We start from the raw sequence: 13,187 nt of genomic DNA on the forward strand, positions 1-13,187 counted from the left end.
ATTCTTTTTTTTTTAATTCTTAATTGAACAAAATTTTCGATTTTTTTTTTGTTTGTCTTTTTTTTTTTTTAAATTAATCAGTTCAACATTATGGCCCGTGGGAATTTCAAGGACCGAGGGCGGGGTGGCGGTGGTGGTCGCAGAGGAGGAGGCGGCAGGAACGGTAGCAACCACAGTGGCTATAACGGCCGGCCTGTTCGCGAGATCGTGTTCGACAAGGACCAACGGGAGTATGTGTGAAAAATTAAAATTATAAATTATCATTGTTCAAGTCTTGTGAACCAAAAAAAAAAAAATGAAGGAGCTAATGCGGAATTAAAAGACAATATCTTACTGGATTTCATAAGCGAAACGTGGAAAGGAAAGAGAAAGCACAAGAACGAGCAAAGGTTAAAGCCCGTGAAGAACGATTAGAAGAGCGAAAGATTGTACGGTAACTTGAAATTTTGCAATTTTTTTTGGTTTAAATTTAACTAACCGTTTTTCCTGGGTTTGTGAGGGGGGGGAAAAAATATAAAGTTACGAGAACAACGAAAAGCTGAATTGGAAGAACATGTTGAACGAACGAGCGAGCTAATTAGAAGTATGTGTTGACAATGGATATGGAATCAATTGTTATATTATTTCGGGTCTCGCCAATAGCTAACTCGAAACAATGACTCAGACCAGCAATTGCTTAATCATGGTGACGATTCAGAATCAGAAGGTTCAGATGAAGAATGGTCTGGCATATCCGACTCAGAAACAGCAACTACGGCGGATACAAATGTTAGGCCAAAGCCGATATTAAGAATCCATGGCCGGCAAGTGCAAACATATGAAAGTGAAGCAAACATTGATTCGAGTCACCATGGCGAAAATGACGACAACAACCACAACAACAACAAGGACAATAACGATAATAAAATCAACATTGACAATGACGAAGAGGTTCAAAATTTAAACACGACCGTTATTATTGAAGAATATGATGCCGAAAATGAAGACAATGAACAACGACATGATGATGACCGCGTGGGCAACAAGCGACACGCGAATGAAGACGTGTTGAAAAATAGCTTACGAAGGGTATGCAAACAGGAGTTAATCAAATTCTCTCCCTTTTTTTTTTTGTTTTCAAAAAAAAATTTGATAACTGACTTTTTTCTTTTTTTTTTAAAAAAAAATCACAGGCTGCGTTTTACGCAAAACGAGTGGAGAAGATTAATAAAGGCATTCCGGTGGCACCAAAAATTAAAAAGAAAAAATTTAGATACCTGACACCGTTGGAGAGAAAGGCAAACAAAAAGAAAGAAAGAGCAGCATCGTCGAGGCCACGTCGATGAGCAAATTTAAAACAAATTCCTGCTCCAAAAAAAAAAAAAAAAAAAAAAAAAGTTTTGATGTATATTTTTTTTTGCGATGAATGTAAATATACAGGTTTAAAGAAGAATTAGTTTCTGTTTTCACAATGATGCAAAATTATATTCTGATGTACAAATACTTTACCAAAAAAAAAACAAAAAATTAAGGAAATATGAGGCGCTTACTCACCCAAAGGGGTTGGCTATAATACAAAAAAAAAAAAAAAAAAACAAAGACCTTCCTTTTTTTTTTAAAAAAAAAATGCAGAATGACAAGATACAAAAGTACATATACTTAATAATCCTTGGTTTCTGCAACCTCGCTCAGATTAACCGGCAGCTTGCCCAAATGTGAAGTTCTAATCCATTCGGTTTCAAGTCTTAAAAGCAACCAAACCCATCGTCTAAAGATTTCCAAAAGTTCAATCGCAAATAATCCTTTTTCACTGCCGTTAAAAAATTGCAAGCCAGGGAATAATTTTGTGATCCAAATTAATCGAAGTATCAAGTCGGCCAAGATGGCAAAATAATAAAAAAATGAATTAAAATATAGTTGAGCACGCAAGCCCTTTAAATTTGGTTCCTTAGAATTGAACTTGAATACTGTCAAATCCCAATCCTTAGTTACGTCCCAATAAAAAGATCCGATAGAGTTGACAAACATGGATAAGATCCAAAGTTTATAGATTGTATGTTGATCAACGTACGTAAAAGCTTGCACGGTCGCCGGCGAGCCAGACTGAACCGAGGTCAGGATAATGACCGGGAACGAAGAAAAATATTTAACAGCGTTCATCAAATGATTTAGATCCTGCATGCCAGACCGGACGTAGTCAATAAGACATTGCCGCAGCCTGATTGCGTACGGAATTGCCACCACGAACGGGGCCACGCACCTGCCGCCACATAACCGGTCCGGAAAAGCCGTGGTGATGCTGTGGCCACGGCAAAAAAGGCACAACACGACCCAGAGATCGCCAATGATCTTGGTATATGATGTCAATACGTCTGCCACAATGATGTCTGAAAACCGGCTGTCCTTATCCAGACCGCCCAGCGAGATGCGCCGTAACGTACGCACGAACCTGTACCTGCCAGGTCGATGAAACGCAAGGCCAGGGTACATGAACACGACCGGGATCGTGATTAGGCAAAACATGGGTAACGCGTCCCAGCCAGCACCGGTGGTTGGTTGAATCGTGAGCCGGTATAGCAAGCCATTCGCACCAGTCACGACTGTGAGCACGGCTGCGACTTGATACACGGCCCGGTACAGCGGTGGTGCGCTCACGGTGGAATGCCGTAACAATGCGCCCACATCAATGCGCTTGCGCTCCAGCGTGTGCAGCGCGACTCCATATGCCCATATGCCTATACCCACTAGTTAATTTACTGTACTGATCATATAATATATAATTATTAAAAACAATTTTAAAACAAAACACACGAACCCAAAACGACGGTAAAAATCACTCGATATGGCAAAGGGAGGTATAAGTTGAAAAAACTAATCTCGCCCGAGACGGGCACGAAACTTTCAACAGTGACTTGCCCGTCCTGTTCCTCCATCCGTTATTCCGCCTGTCCCTCAAAAAAAAACCAGACAAAAGCAAAATTTTCCAAAAGGTAGAGGAGGCCTTTAACACTGCTGCAAAAATTAAGACCCAAATTGGAGTTCTCTCAGTTCATCAGGAATTCTGACCCCTCCCCCAAAATATAATTTAATAATAGCAAAAGTGCCTCCTATTAAGATCTATACAATATTTAAATTTTTTGTGCTTGTTTTTCCAAGCAGAAGGAGTATGTAAATCCGTGATGGCGGCTTGACTTTGGGCTGCCTTTGCTGCTGCTGCTGCTGCTGCTCAGTGACACAACTTACCCGGCGGGATTTCAGGGGCTGCTCTGATTTACATCAAGTCAAGGCAGGGTAAACCCCATACTTTATCTGTAACCGAGGAAAGGAAGGAATGGAACAAGAGAGCGAACCTAATGGCACGACATGGTTGAAACACATGATGCGTTTTCGTTTTCACCGGCGGCAGATATAAGTGAGTTTTTTTTATTAAGTAAACATGTAACTTGTATTTGGTTGTTAACGTGTTGAATTTTTGTGGGAAAGTCCGGTCGAGCCAGAAGGATGAACAGATTGAGAAGCGAGTGAGGGAACAGCTATCGGCAGTCATCCGGCGAGCATTTGGTAAGTGGAACTTTTATTTGAATTTAAAACTATTTTTGGTTAAATATTAATCTATTGGGGTTTTTTTAGGTTCTCAGGTTTTGCACAAATACTCTGCCGAAGTGGGATCTGCTGCCACGTTGCTGTACCTATCGTTAACCACGCTTACCGGGTCACGAACTTTGGGTGAGGAGTATTGTAATATTTTTCAAACCAGTAATGACAAAAAGTCATTGATTAGTTGTAAGGTACGATGCTTAAACTTTATCACTTACATGGTTTTTAGAGATTCATGCGTGGCCAAGTGAAACAACAGATTACTGACATTTTTCATAACAGCGACGGGCTGGATACGTGGCCTCGGCAGCTTTTTTACCTTACATTATTACCAAGGCTTTGCCTAAGTTGCGCAAGAAATTAAAGGACTGGCTGGAATTATATCTTGAATTATCATCATCATCATCGTCGTCGTCATCGTTAATGTTAAAACTAAACACGTTGGTCTTGCGCAACTTAAACGTGCTTACTTCCGGTGAAGCACTGGCGACGATCCATCTTGCAGTATTTTACTTCTATGGATCTTATTATCACTTTATTAAAAGAATATGGGGCATTCGATATGTACGCATGTATACAACTCAAAATAAAAAAAAAAAAAGAAAAAAATAATACTAACCCGACCCGATTTAGATTTTTTCTCGAAAAATTCAAGATTATGAACGCCGGCCAGGGTATGAAGTTCTTGGCTTACTTTTATCGGTTCAGATTGGCATTCATCTTGCAAGACAAATCTCTACCGTAATCTCTGAGTACAACAAGCACGAGGCATCTGAAGGCGATGGTTTAAATCTTCAAACTCAATCTCAAGATAACAACGGCAGGTCCGATAAAAATTCTCGCAAAACAATTTCGCTAGCTGATCCGAATCAGTTCAAGTTCATCAAGCCAGATCAATCACGAAAATGTTCATTATGCTTGTCATTCATGACTGACCCGTCAACAACACCGTGTGGTCATTTATTCTGTTGGGCATGCATTTGTGAATGGTGTGGTGAAAAACCAGAATGCCCGCTATGTCGTCAACCTTGCAAAGAGCAGAACTTGCTGCCGTTGCAATAAAAACATGTCAAATATAATTTTATTATTATTTGACCAAAAAAATTATTATAATAATCTATTAATACATGAATAAGAAACCCCGGAATTATACCGAATATATATGACCAAACAAAAAAAAACACTAATAGCAAATTATGAAGAATGCACCAACGCACGCGCTACTCTTAAAAACGTCTAATTTTCTCTTTCTTTCATGAAAAATCAAAATCCAAAACAACAACCTCATAAAAAAGTAACTTCATTATAAATATGCATGATCGCCGAAAGTCTAATGTGAATGTGTATGGTCATCTTCGTGATGATCTTCAGCCTTGTTTACACAACATGCTGCCTCAACACAACCGTCCACGCACAAGCAAGATTGATCAAACTCGTCATTAGATAATTCTGGTGGCGGAGCCTGAATATCAGACGTCGGGTTCGAAGACGATTGCACAGATCGAGTCGATGCGGAGGAAGAGTCTGCGAATTCGGGCTGAATCGTGGCCGAATGAATGCCGTAGGCATGCAAGCAACTGCGGATCTCTCTGCCCAACTCCATAAACTCATCGGCCGATACCGTGACTGAGACATGAAGTGATGCAATAAACAAGTTTTCGCGTAATATCCAAATATGAAAATCATGCACGGACTTGACGCCGTTGAGGGCAAGAATCTCGTCCTTAACGTCGACCATGTCAATTCCCTTTGGCGCGGCCTGCAACAAAATTTTCGACGCCGACTTGACCAACGGCAGTGCCGTCGTAAAAATAATAATCGTGATGAAAAGTGAGATTGCCGGGTCAAAATAAAACCTCCATGAATAATCCGTCTTCCAGATGAACAGGGCTGTCGCAATGACACCAATATTTCCTAGCGCGTCACCCAGCACGTGCAGGAAAACGCCACGCATGTTCAGTGACTGGCTGGGCTTCTTCTTGCCATTTTTCTGGTTGAAATCTCGCGTTCGGCTAGCGTGTGAATGAGCAAATGAATGATGAGATGATGATTCAATATCGGCTAGCAGAGACGTGCGCTCGGTAGCCTGGCCAGCAGCATCGAACTCGGTAACGCTGGTAGCGGCAGCGTGGTCATGAACATGACGATCGCGACGTTGCTGCTGGGCAAGAGATTCCTGAACAACAGAGTCAGGAAGCAGGGCGCTGATTTCCAGTGCGTCCGGATCATCAAGATCATGAGACAAATCATCGTCAGGGAAGGATGCGCCATCGTCGCTACCGTGAGAATGGGAATGACCACCTGAGCCACCGCCGTGTGAATGCGAGTGGCCATGCTCGTGAAAAAGTAAAAGACCAATAATATTAGACGCCAGACCTGCGCTGCCGACAACGAGTACGAGTACCGGGTTTGTGATGGTTTGTGGTTCCACGAATCGTTGCAGGGCTTCCAAAAATATGGTTAAACACAAGGCGCACAGAAACACGCCATTAATAAGCGCACCAAGAATTTCAGCCCTTTGCCAGCCATACGAATATTCCATGGTTGCAGCCTTTGACGTGGAAACTTTGACTGCCCATAGGGCAATAATTAGTGAAAACACGTCGTTTAGCATGTGAAATGAATCAGCGACGAGCGCAAGTGAATGGACGGCATATCCTAAAAAATGTTGCTTTAGCAAATTTGAATAAAACACTTGTCAAAAACAATTCATACCAACAATAACTTCAAGAAAAAAGAACGAGGTATCGATCACGAGAAGAGTAATGATTCTCCCCTGGCGGCCAAGCTTGAACATTTTCGTAGGTACTTAGGGGGACACCAACTATCAATGAAAGCTAGAACGATTCCAAACCCAGATTATATGTATGAACCGTTGAGACTGACCACTCAAGCAAAGACCAAAATACACACAAAATAAACCCAATCGTGGAACAACAAAAAATATAACTGCACACTTTGTATATTGATGTAAACTACCACAAGAAAGAGATCACGCAACAAACAAATTTTTGCATGCGCCACATGCTAATGCTGGATGCACTTGTCCGGAAATTGTTTGCGTTTGCGTGGCGGGATATTTGTCGTGCATTAGTAACCAATTTAAGAAGACAGGTCACCTTTGAGGTTAATAATTGAACTACTGTCAAGCACAAGAGGGTTAGTTGATTTTTTATTTTTAATGTAGAAATATATAATTATGTAGTGACCTTCGGGTGACTGATAAACTGTTTGTACTAGATCTACGCCTCTTTGCTTTGAAGAAGGCGCTGTACTTCAAGAACTATTCGTGGAGAAGGCAATCGTACAATGGGTTTGGTTGAATACCCTTTGATATTTTGCAGGAGCACTTGTAGACCGCCCTTGCAAAATACACTCCATATGTACACTTACGACTTGTATGGGTTCTCAAAATTTATTTAAAGTCTCTATATGCATATGTATATGTAACTACAACAACCCCTTGGCGAGTAAGGTCTCAGCAATCAACACGCCGGATCCTGCAGCGCCAATAACGGTATTATGCGATAAAACGACAAACTTGTAATCAAACACCGGATCAGGTCTTATTCTTCCAACCGAAACCGCGTAGCCGCCATCGCGATCCCGATCCAATCTTGGCTGCGGCCTGTTTTCTTCTTCAAGCACATAGATTGCATGACTTGGTGCAGACGGGCAACCCAGTCTCTGCGGTTCACTGACAAAATCACGCAACCCTCGCTTGACTTCTTCAAGCGATGGCGCTGGTTGCTGCTTAAACTTGATGGACACGCACTCAAGATGACCGTCCGTGACCGGCACCCGGTTGCAATGGGCCGACACCTTGGTATCATTCTGCAACACGAACTCGCTCGTGTTAGCATCCACCGAGCCAAGAATCTTTCGTGTTTCCCATTCGAGCTTGTCCTCCTCACCTGAAATGTATGGCACGACGTTGTCCAGAATGTCGAATCCGGGTACGCCAGGTGAAAACCCGGCACCGGAAATGGCTTGCAACGTGGTCACGACGACAATGTCCAATGGGCCGAATTTCTCTTGCAGCGCACCAAGAGGCACGACAAGACCGGCAGTCGAACAGTTAGAATTGCAAATAATGTATCCCGGCTTTTTCTTGTTTTCGCTAGCCACGGCTTCGAGTCTCCGTGCGATCACGTCCAAGTGGGACACGTTAATGAGCGGCACGACCAATGGCACGTCCGGCGCACGCCTAAAGTTCTTTGCGTTCGATAACACAACCAATCCAGCATCTCTAAATTCTTTCTCGATATCACCCGCAGCGTCGGAATCCAGTCCAGAAAACACAACGTCGCAGTCGGCAAATTCAGATGCCTTGCATTCGACCACGGTAAGTTCTGTGGCTGATTCAGGAATGGTCGCAGTTTGCCTCCAAGTGACGGCATCCTTGTAAGCCTTACCTGCAGAACGGAATGACGCGCCGAGCTTGTGCAGCTTGAATTGTGGATGGCTGGACAGAAGGAGAATAAATTTCTGGCCCACACTGCCAGTCGCTCCAAGGACACCTAACAAATTAGACCACTTCTCGCCACAAAAAAAAAATAATTGTACCTGCTCGCTTCAAACTCATTTTTAGAATTTTTTTATTACAAACGTATTTGTTTTGTAAATATGGAAGGTATGTATTGTTGTGGCAATAATAAGAAAAGTTTTGGCCTTTGGCTAAAACTTCTTGCTCATCGTGAAAGTTTAATCGCGCCGCTTATGTATAGTGGTGAGGGTTTTAGGGTCAGTGGTTGGAAAAAGCGTGAGCCAGCAAATGCGAAATCGTAGCGTCATAATTGTCGGCAAAAGGGAATTATATACCCAAGTTATTGGCTCACATGCGTCCGCCAAAATGGCCGGTTAGATGCCAGTGTATTGTTCAAAGCGAGAATGCTATTGGGCGGAGGTGCTTGAGAAGTTTTTCCAAGCCAGGCAAGGAACATAACGATGGATCACGCTATGAACTCGAATATCTGAAAAGCCTGTTACAAGAAGCCAAGGAAACCCCACAGATACCGAAGTGAGTGGATCCCAAACAAAAAACAATGATGTTTTGTCTAATGACGAGCCATTGTATATATTGCAATAGTGTGGTTAGCTAAACGGGATAGGACGATTTTTGGATTGCCGATTCAAGAATTTTCAAAACCCCTGTCATGGTAGGAAGACAATTAATATCGAGAAGAACGAAAGTGATGGTTAACCTTTGGGAATAGCCAGGTAGAAACACGAAACAGACCACCAAACATAATGACCATTATCAAGGCTGAAATAGAAGCCAGAAGCCAACGACGACCATCACATGCATCAAAATCAGTAACACCAACACCAATATCAACACGAGCATCAGCTTCGGTACCTACACCGACAACACCGACAACACCTACAACACCTACAACACCTACAACACCTACAACACCTACAACATCGACGTCAATAAGATCAACAACACCGATATCAACAACATCTACATCTACATCTACATTTACATCTACATCTACATCTACATCTACATCTACATCTACATCTACATCTACATCTACATCTACATCTACATCTACATCTACATCTACATCTACATCAACGTCAACATCAACATCAATATCAACATCAACATCAACATCAACACAAGGACATGGTCGACATCAGGAATACGGCGATTATGAATCGGAAGATACAGGTTTAGAACTGCTACGCCAAGTAAAGACCTGCTACGCGAATGAGGATAGTGAAGGAGTTTATGCTATTGCAGACCAGATACTGCGGTTAGACAACCAAAAAAAATATGCCACTTCACCGCTACCAGAGCCAGTGTTTAGATACATCTTGCTACAAGCCGAGCGAGACCGGTGCGCCGGCACGGCTGGGGACAAGGCTGCAGCGCTGGTGCAGCATATGCTAGACCGTCATGTTCCAATCAAGAAGGAAACCAGCAAAGCTGTGTACGGTGTGTTGCGGTATTGCCGTGACGCTAGCATGCGCGAGCGAGTAATCATGACCGAACATTGGCGCCGGCACGGGCACCGGTGGACTGCGACCGAATGGGACGCGATCGTGCATTCGTACCTGGTCACTGGTGAACTCGAACAGGCAGCCGAGACAATCAAGCATGCCGAATCAGCAGGCGTGGTTTTACCATTTGCCACGTACCGGCTGATCACGCACCGGTTGATAGATATTTGCCACCTGCGACTGGCGCGCCGATTCATGAACATGACAATACAGTACTATCATATCGTGGACGAGTTTATATGGGCTGTTTTTCTGCACGCAGCTGCTGAGTCTGTTGAGCGGGACGCCTATGAAATGATGGAGTATGTGTGGAATGTCGCAGTGGAACCGCCGGAAGAGCAAAGTCATGCTAACCGGTTTGAACCGGACAGTGGACTATTACTGGCGGTCATGAATGCCGCCGCACGTGCAGGCAGCATTGGTTTGTGTGTTTCTGCATTTAAAAAGCTGGTCCAGCAAGACGCTCCAATTGGACCCGAGCATTACTCGGCCCTGTATCATGCAAACATGGTCAACGGTGACATCAACTCGGCAAAGGCGACTTTGCAAGTGGCTCTACAGGTTGGCATGCCGCTGACAGACAAAGACGTCCACGAGACGTTGAACCTTAGACAGCCATTTATGCAATTTACAATATGATTTTTTTATAAAAACAAGTAAATGCCCATTAACACTTTATGTAGCTTTAATTTGCGCTGCTGCGCATGCGCTTCGCGGTACCAGACCCTTAGGCCCGAACTGGCAATGTTACATGGGAAAAAAAAAGTTGAAAAACGTGACCTGCCGGCGGCGAAAGTGTATTGGACTTTAAATCTTTGAAGACGACATCTTTTACGAGATTTATATATATACATTTGCCAATCTTTTTTTCCCTTTTTTTTTTTTAATTCAAATTCAAAGACGACAAGTACAAGAAGCCGGGAGAATTGATTTTTTTTAGACATCCTAAATCATAAAATCTAGCGAAAACGGTTTTATCGAGAGATGTCGAGTACGGCAAGTACGAAAGGCAAGTCCGACCAGGCGGGTACGTCACGGCAGCGACGAAATGGTAACCACCATCATCGACGACCGAGACGAGCACAGCAAGTGTTATTGGCAGACAATGCGGTCGAACCGGTTGCTGGTCAGGTTAAGGTTACTGAATCTTCAAGAGCGGTAGCAAAGCTTGAAGCAGAAGCAGCAGGTAGTGCCGCCGACGCGACGGTAAGTTTGAATTGGAATTTTTTTTAATGAGATGAGATGAGTGAACAGCTAAATTAATTGTACCAGGCAGAGGTTTGCTTCATTTGCGCTGAGCCAGTGAAGTACAGTGCCGTGTCGCCATGCAATCACCGGTCTTGCCATGTTTGCGCGCTGCGGATGCGGGCACTGTATAACACGAACGCGTGCGTTCACTGCCGAGTAAGTTGAAGAACATTTTGTCCGGCGCTATTTTCGTGGTCGTGTTTTAGAGAATTGTTGGCAGTGGGCTAATCAGAATGCAAATTTTTGTTCTGGTCTGTGGTGTAGACGAACCAAGACAAGATCATTTTCACGATTGACCACGCCAAGCGGTATGAGGACTACATTCCAGCCGACATTGTATCGACTAATGGCAAGCTGGGCATTGATTTTGACAGTATTCAGATTGAGGCCGACACGAAACGGTTGCTGGAATTTAATTGCCCCGATCGCAAGTGCCAGTATGTAAGCACCACTGGTGGGTGGGCCGACCTGCGGCGGCACGTTAAGGAAGTGCATCACAAGGTTATGTGCCAGCTTTGCACGCGTAACAAGAAAGTGTTTACGCACGAGCACAAATTATACACTCAAAAAGCGCTGGCCAGGCACGAGCGTGTCGGCGACGAGGAAGGGTTTTCCGGACACCCTGAATGCCAGTTTTGCAAAGTGCGGTATTATTCGGCAGACGAGCTGCGCGTGCACTACCGGGAATCACACGAACGATGTCATATCTGCGATCGGCACTTGACTGGCAACAGTGAGCCTTCGTATTTCTTAAATTACGACGCTTTGGAACAACATTTCCGGCGTGCCCATTTTCTGTGTCCGGCCATGTCTTGCCTGGAACAGAAATTCGTCGTGTTTGAGAATGAGATTGATTTAAAAGCTCATCAGGTTAAGGAACATGCAAATATTTATGGTAAGGGCAAGGCAGCCAGGACAATTGATGTTGAGTTCAGAGGCCGGCAGGTTGGAGGGTATGACGGCCGAGTTTTTGGATCACAGCTCTCAGCCGGGTTTCCAACTCAGACATCCCGAACTACAACGGCGACGACTACAGCAACAAGTAATCATAATAGTAATAGTAATTATAATAATAGCATACCCGCGGCTGCTAATTCCAATTCAGAGTTGAATTTGTATCGACATCAACGACTGGATGAGCGTGCCGCGCAGCTGCTGACGCGTGATTCAGACAAGTACAGGGTGTTCAGGGCCTTAAATACTGACTTCCGGAAAAGCGCAATCACGGCCAAGGAGCTGGTGGCTGGGTACGGCGATTTGTTCGAAGACGTCACGCATGGAGAGATTGGTGAGATTGCAATTTTGATTCACGAACTTGCCGAGTTGTTTGCCGACCAACCTGCGCGCATGAACGAGTTACGCACGGCGTGGAATAATTGGCGCACGCTGCGAGAAGATTTTCCCGATTTTTCAGGAGCCACGAACGGCAATGGCGGAAGTGGCAACAACAACAGCAGCAACAGAAGTGGCAATACGACTAGTCGGCAGGCGAAAGGGAAAGGTCCCATGAGATCGACCGTGTGGAGTGGTGGGTCAAGCTCGCCAGCATCACGGCTGGATTCAGGTGATTTGCCATCGTTTGCGGCCTTAAAGATTTCGGCCAAGCCAGTAGGCCGGCCGCAATCGTCATCATCCGCGTCATCATTAGCGTCCGTGGCTGCGAGAGTCAATGGAAACGGTGGATCGTTGCCCAGGTCGACGTCAGTGTTTTCACCTCAAAACGCGTCGTCAAACAATGTGTCTACATCGTATGCCAATACGTGGGTGCCGTCGACCGCGACATCTGCCAGCATGAGCACGGCTGATCAAAAAATCCAATTTGCCAGTCGTCCGATAAACTCAGGATCATCTTCATCTTCATCCTCATCATTGTCATCCTCATCGGCAAAGTTAAAGTATAACTTGAACGAATTCCCGCCATTGCCATCAAAAAAGAAATTGAATCCTGCCCTGCGGGGTCCACCACCGGCACCGGTGTCTGGATGGGCTTCAGCGGCCACTCAGGCGCCTCCGCCTCGCCCGCGCGACGAAATAGAAGTTAAGAAGGGCAAGAAGGGCACAGTCGTATTTCGGCTGGGATAACCTCGCTTCCTTTTCTTGTAGATTTTTATGATACAATAATTCAAGTAAAATTTTTTTCTGGTCTTGGTCTTGGTCATGGTCTTCGTTTTGGGTGCGGGGGAAAGTTCGCGTGTTCATCATATACATACACACACATTATCATTAATTATAGTGTTCCTTCGAGTATCAGATGGGGTAGGGGCTAGAAGACTAGAGTTCTGATTGGCTAGGGAGAACATGAGGGATAGGTTTTGAGCAGCGCAAGTAGAATAAAATAAGAGGGCGCCGGC

At 44.3% G+C, this 13,187-nt stretch overlaps 7 protein-coding genes across 7 annotated transcripts; 4 read left to right on the forward strand and 3 right to left on the reverse strand.

Moving 5' to 3' along the window:
• Nucleotides 1–5: 5 nt before the first annotated feature.
• On the forward strand, nucleotides 6–1,474 carry V1514DRAFT_332958 (nucleolar protein 12-domain-containing protein). Its single transcript, XM_066927941.1, has 5 exons — nucleotides 6–230; nucleotides 323–428; nucleotides 520–583; nucleotides 665–1,068; nucleotides 1,173–1,474. The coding sequence occupies exons 1-5, from the start codon at nucleotides 91–93 to the stop codon at nucleotides 1,323–1,325; spliced, it is 867 nt and encodes a 288-aa protein (XP_066782657.1). The 5' UTR covers nucleotides 6–90; the 3' UTR covers nucleotides 1,326–1,474.
• On the reverse strand, nucleotides 1,388–3,164 carry V1514DRAFT_295447 (EXS family-domain-containing protein). Its single transcript, XM_066925418.1, has 2 exons — nucleotides 2,795–3,164; nucleotides 1,388–2,714 (listed from the first exon to the last, which is right to left on the reverse strand). Exons 1-2 carry the CDS (start codon nucleotides 2,910–2,912, stop codon nucleotides 1,639–1,641), a joined length of 1,194 nt encoding a protein of 397 aa, XP_066782658.1. The 5' UTR covers nucleotides 2,913–3,164; the 3' UTR covers nucleotides 1,388–1,638.
• A 159-nt stretch (nucleotides 3,165–3,323) lies between these two features.
• Nucleotides 3,324–4,720, forward strand: V1514DRAFT_295449 (Pex12 amino terminal region-domain-containing protein). The gene is made up of 5 exons (XM_066925419.1): nucleotides 3,324–3,391; nucleotides 3,463–3,540; nucleotides 3,610–3,767; nucleotides 3,859–4,140; nucleotides 4,210–4,720. Exons 1-5 carry the CDS (start codon nucleotides 3,343–3,345, stop codon nucleotides 4,636–4,638), a joined length of 996 nt encoding a protein of 331 aa, XP_066782659.1. The 5' UTR covers nucleotides 3,324–3,342; the 3' UTR covers nucleotides 4,639–4,720.
• On the reverse strand, nucleotides 4,642–6,556 carry V1514DRAFT_332967 (cation efflux protein). The gene is made up of 2 exons (XM_066927942.1): nucleotides 6,292–6,556; nucleotides 4,642–6,234 (listed from the first exon to the last, which is right to left on the reverse strand). Exons 1-2 carry the CDS (start codon nucleotides 6,371–6,373, stop codon nucleotides 4,907–4,909), a joined length of 1,410 nt encoding a protein of 469 aa, XP_066782660.1. The 5' UTR covers nucleotides 6,374–6,556; the 3' UTR covers nucleotides 4,642–4,906.
• A 421-nt stretch (nucleotides 6,557–6,977) lies between these two features.
• On the reverse strand, nucleotides 6,978–8,328 carry V1514DRAFT_332968 (semialdehyde dehydrogenase). Its single transcript, XM_066927943.1, has 2 exons — nucleotides 8,143–8,328; nucleotides 6,978–8,096 (listed from the first exon to the last, which is right to left on the reverse strand). Exons 1-2 carry the CDS (start codon nucleotides 8,159–8,161, stop codon nucleotides 7,027–7,029), a joined length of 1,089 nt encoding a protein of 362 aa, XP_066782661.1. The 5' UTR covers nucleotides 8,162–8,328; the 3' UTR covers nucleotides 6,978–7,026.
• Nucleotides 8,329–8,578: 250 nt separating this feature from the next.
• Nucleotides 8,579–10,244, forward strand: V1514DRAFT_332971 (uncharacterized protein). The gene is made up of 2 exons (XM_066927944.1): nucleotides 8,579–9,039; nucleotides 9,112–10,244. The coding sequence occupies exons 1-2, from the start codon at nucleotides 8,827–8,829 to the stop codon at nucleotides 10,225–10,227; spliced, it is 1,329 nt and encodes a 442-aa protein (XP_066782662.1). The 5' UTR covers nucleotides 8,579–8,826; the 3' UTR covers nucleotides 10,228–10,244.
• A 166-nt stretch (nucleotides 10,245–10,410) lies between these two features.
• On the forward strand, nucleotides 10,411–13,158 carry V1514DRAFT_332973 (uncharacterized protein). The gene is made up of 3 exons (XM_066927945.1): nucleotides 10,411–10,794; nucleotides 10,861–10,992; nucleotides 11,101–13,158. The coding sequence occupies exons 1-3, from the start codon at nucleotides 10,573–10,575 to the stop codon at nucleotides 12,916–12,918; spliced, it is 2,172 nt and encodes a 723-aa protein (XP_066782663.1). The 5' UTR covers nucleotides 10,411–10,572; the 3' UTR covers nucleotides 12,919–13,158.
• Nucleotides 13,159–13,187: the final 29 nt, after the last annotated feature.

Source organism: Lipomyces japonicus, assembly GCF_038497905.1.
Source record: "Lipomyces japonicus strain CBS 7319 unplaced genomic scaffold V1514scaffold_26, whole genome shotgun sequence".
Lineage (NCBI taxonomy): Eukaryota > Fungi > Ascomycota > Lipomycetes > Lipomycetales > Lipomycetaceae > Lipomyces > Lipomyces japonicus.

What these genes read in the sequence shown, in the direction of transcription:
- V1514DRAFT_332958 (XM_066927941.1), top strand. Translation starts at nt 91, where the DNA reads ATGGCCCGTGGGAATTTCAAGGACCGAGGGCGGGGTGGCGGTGGTGGT. An exon ending in TTCGACAAGGACCAACGGGA is followed by an intron (nt 231 to 322) that starts GTATGTGTGAAA and finishes CGGAATTAAAAG; the next exon opens with ACAATATCTTACTGGATTTC. An exon ending in AACGAGCGAGCTAATTAGAA is followed by an intron (nt 584 to 664) that starts GTATGTGTTGAC and finishes ACAATGACTCAG; the next exon opens with ACCAGCAATTGCTTAATCAT.
- V1514DRAFT_295447 (XM_066925418.1), bottom strand. Translation starts at nt 2,912, where the DNA reads ATGGAGGAACAGGACGGGCAAGTCACTGTTGAAAGTTTCGTGCCCGTC. An exon ending in GATTTTTACCGTCGTTTTGG is followed by an intron (nt 2,715 to 2,794) that starts GTTCGTGTGTTT and finishes TAGTGGGTATAG; the next exon opens with GCATATGGGCATATGGAGTC.
- V1514DRAFT_295449 (XM_066925419.1), top strand. Translation starts at nt 3,343, where the DNA reads ATGGTTGAAACACATGATGCGTTTTCGTTTTCACCGGCGGCAGATATA. An exon ending in TTCACCGGCGGCAGATATAA is followed by an intron (nt 3,392 to 3,462) that starts GTGAGTTTTTTT and finishes TTTGTGGGAAAG; the next exon opens with TCCGGTCGAGCCAGAAGGAT. An exon ending in AGTCATTGATTAGTTGTAAG is followed by an intron (nt 3,768 to 3,858) that starts GTACGATGCTTA and finishes TTTTCATAACAG; the next exon opens with CGACGGGCTGGATACGTGGC.
- V1514DRAFT_332967 (XM_066927942.1), bottom strand. Translation starts at nt 6,373, where the DNA reads ATGTTCAAGCTTGGCCGCCAGGGGAGAATCATTACTCTTCTCGTGATC. An exon ending in TTTTCTTGAAGTTATTGTTG is followed by an intron (nt 6,235 to 6,291) that starts GTATGAATTGTT and finishes AACATTTTTTAG; the next exon opens with GATATGCCGTCCATTCACTT.
- V1514DRAFT_332971 (XM_066927944.1), top strand. Translation starts at nt 8,827, where the DNA reads ATGACCATTATCAAGGCTGAAATAGAAGCCAGAAGCCAACGACGACCA. An exon ending in CAACAACACCGATATCAACA is followed by an intron (nt 9,040 to 9,111) that starts ACATCTACATCT and finishes ACATCTACATCT; the next exon opens with ACATCTACATCTACATCTAC.
- V1514DRAFT_332973 (XM_066927945.1), top strand. Translation starts at nt 10,573, where the DNA reads ATGTCGAGTACGGCAAGTACGAAAGGCAAGTCCGACCAGGCGGGTACG. An exon ending in GTAGTGCCGCCGACGCGACG is followed by an intron (nt 10,795 to 10,860) that starts GTAAGTTTGAAT and finishes TAATTGTACCAG; the next exon opens with GCAGAGGTTTGCTTCATTTG. An exon ending in ACGCGTGCGTTCACTGCCGA is followed by an intron (nt 10,993 to 11,100) that starts GTAAGTTGAAGA and finishes TCTGTGGTGTAG; the next exon opens with ACGAACCAAGACAAGATCAT.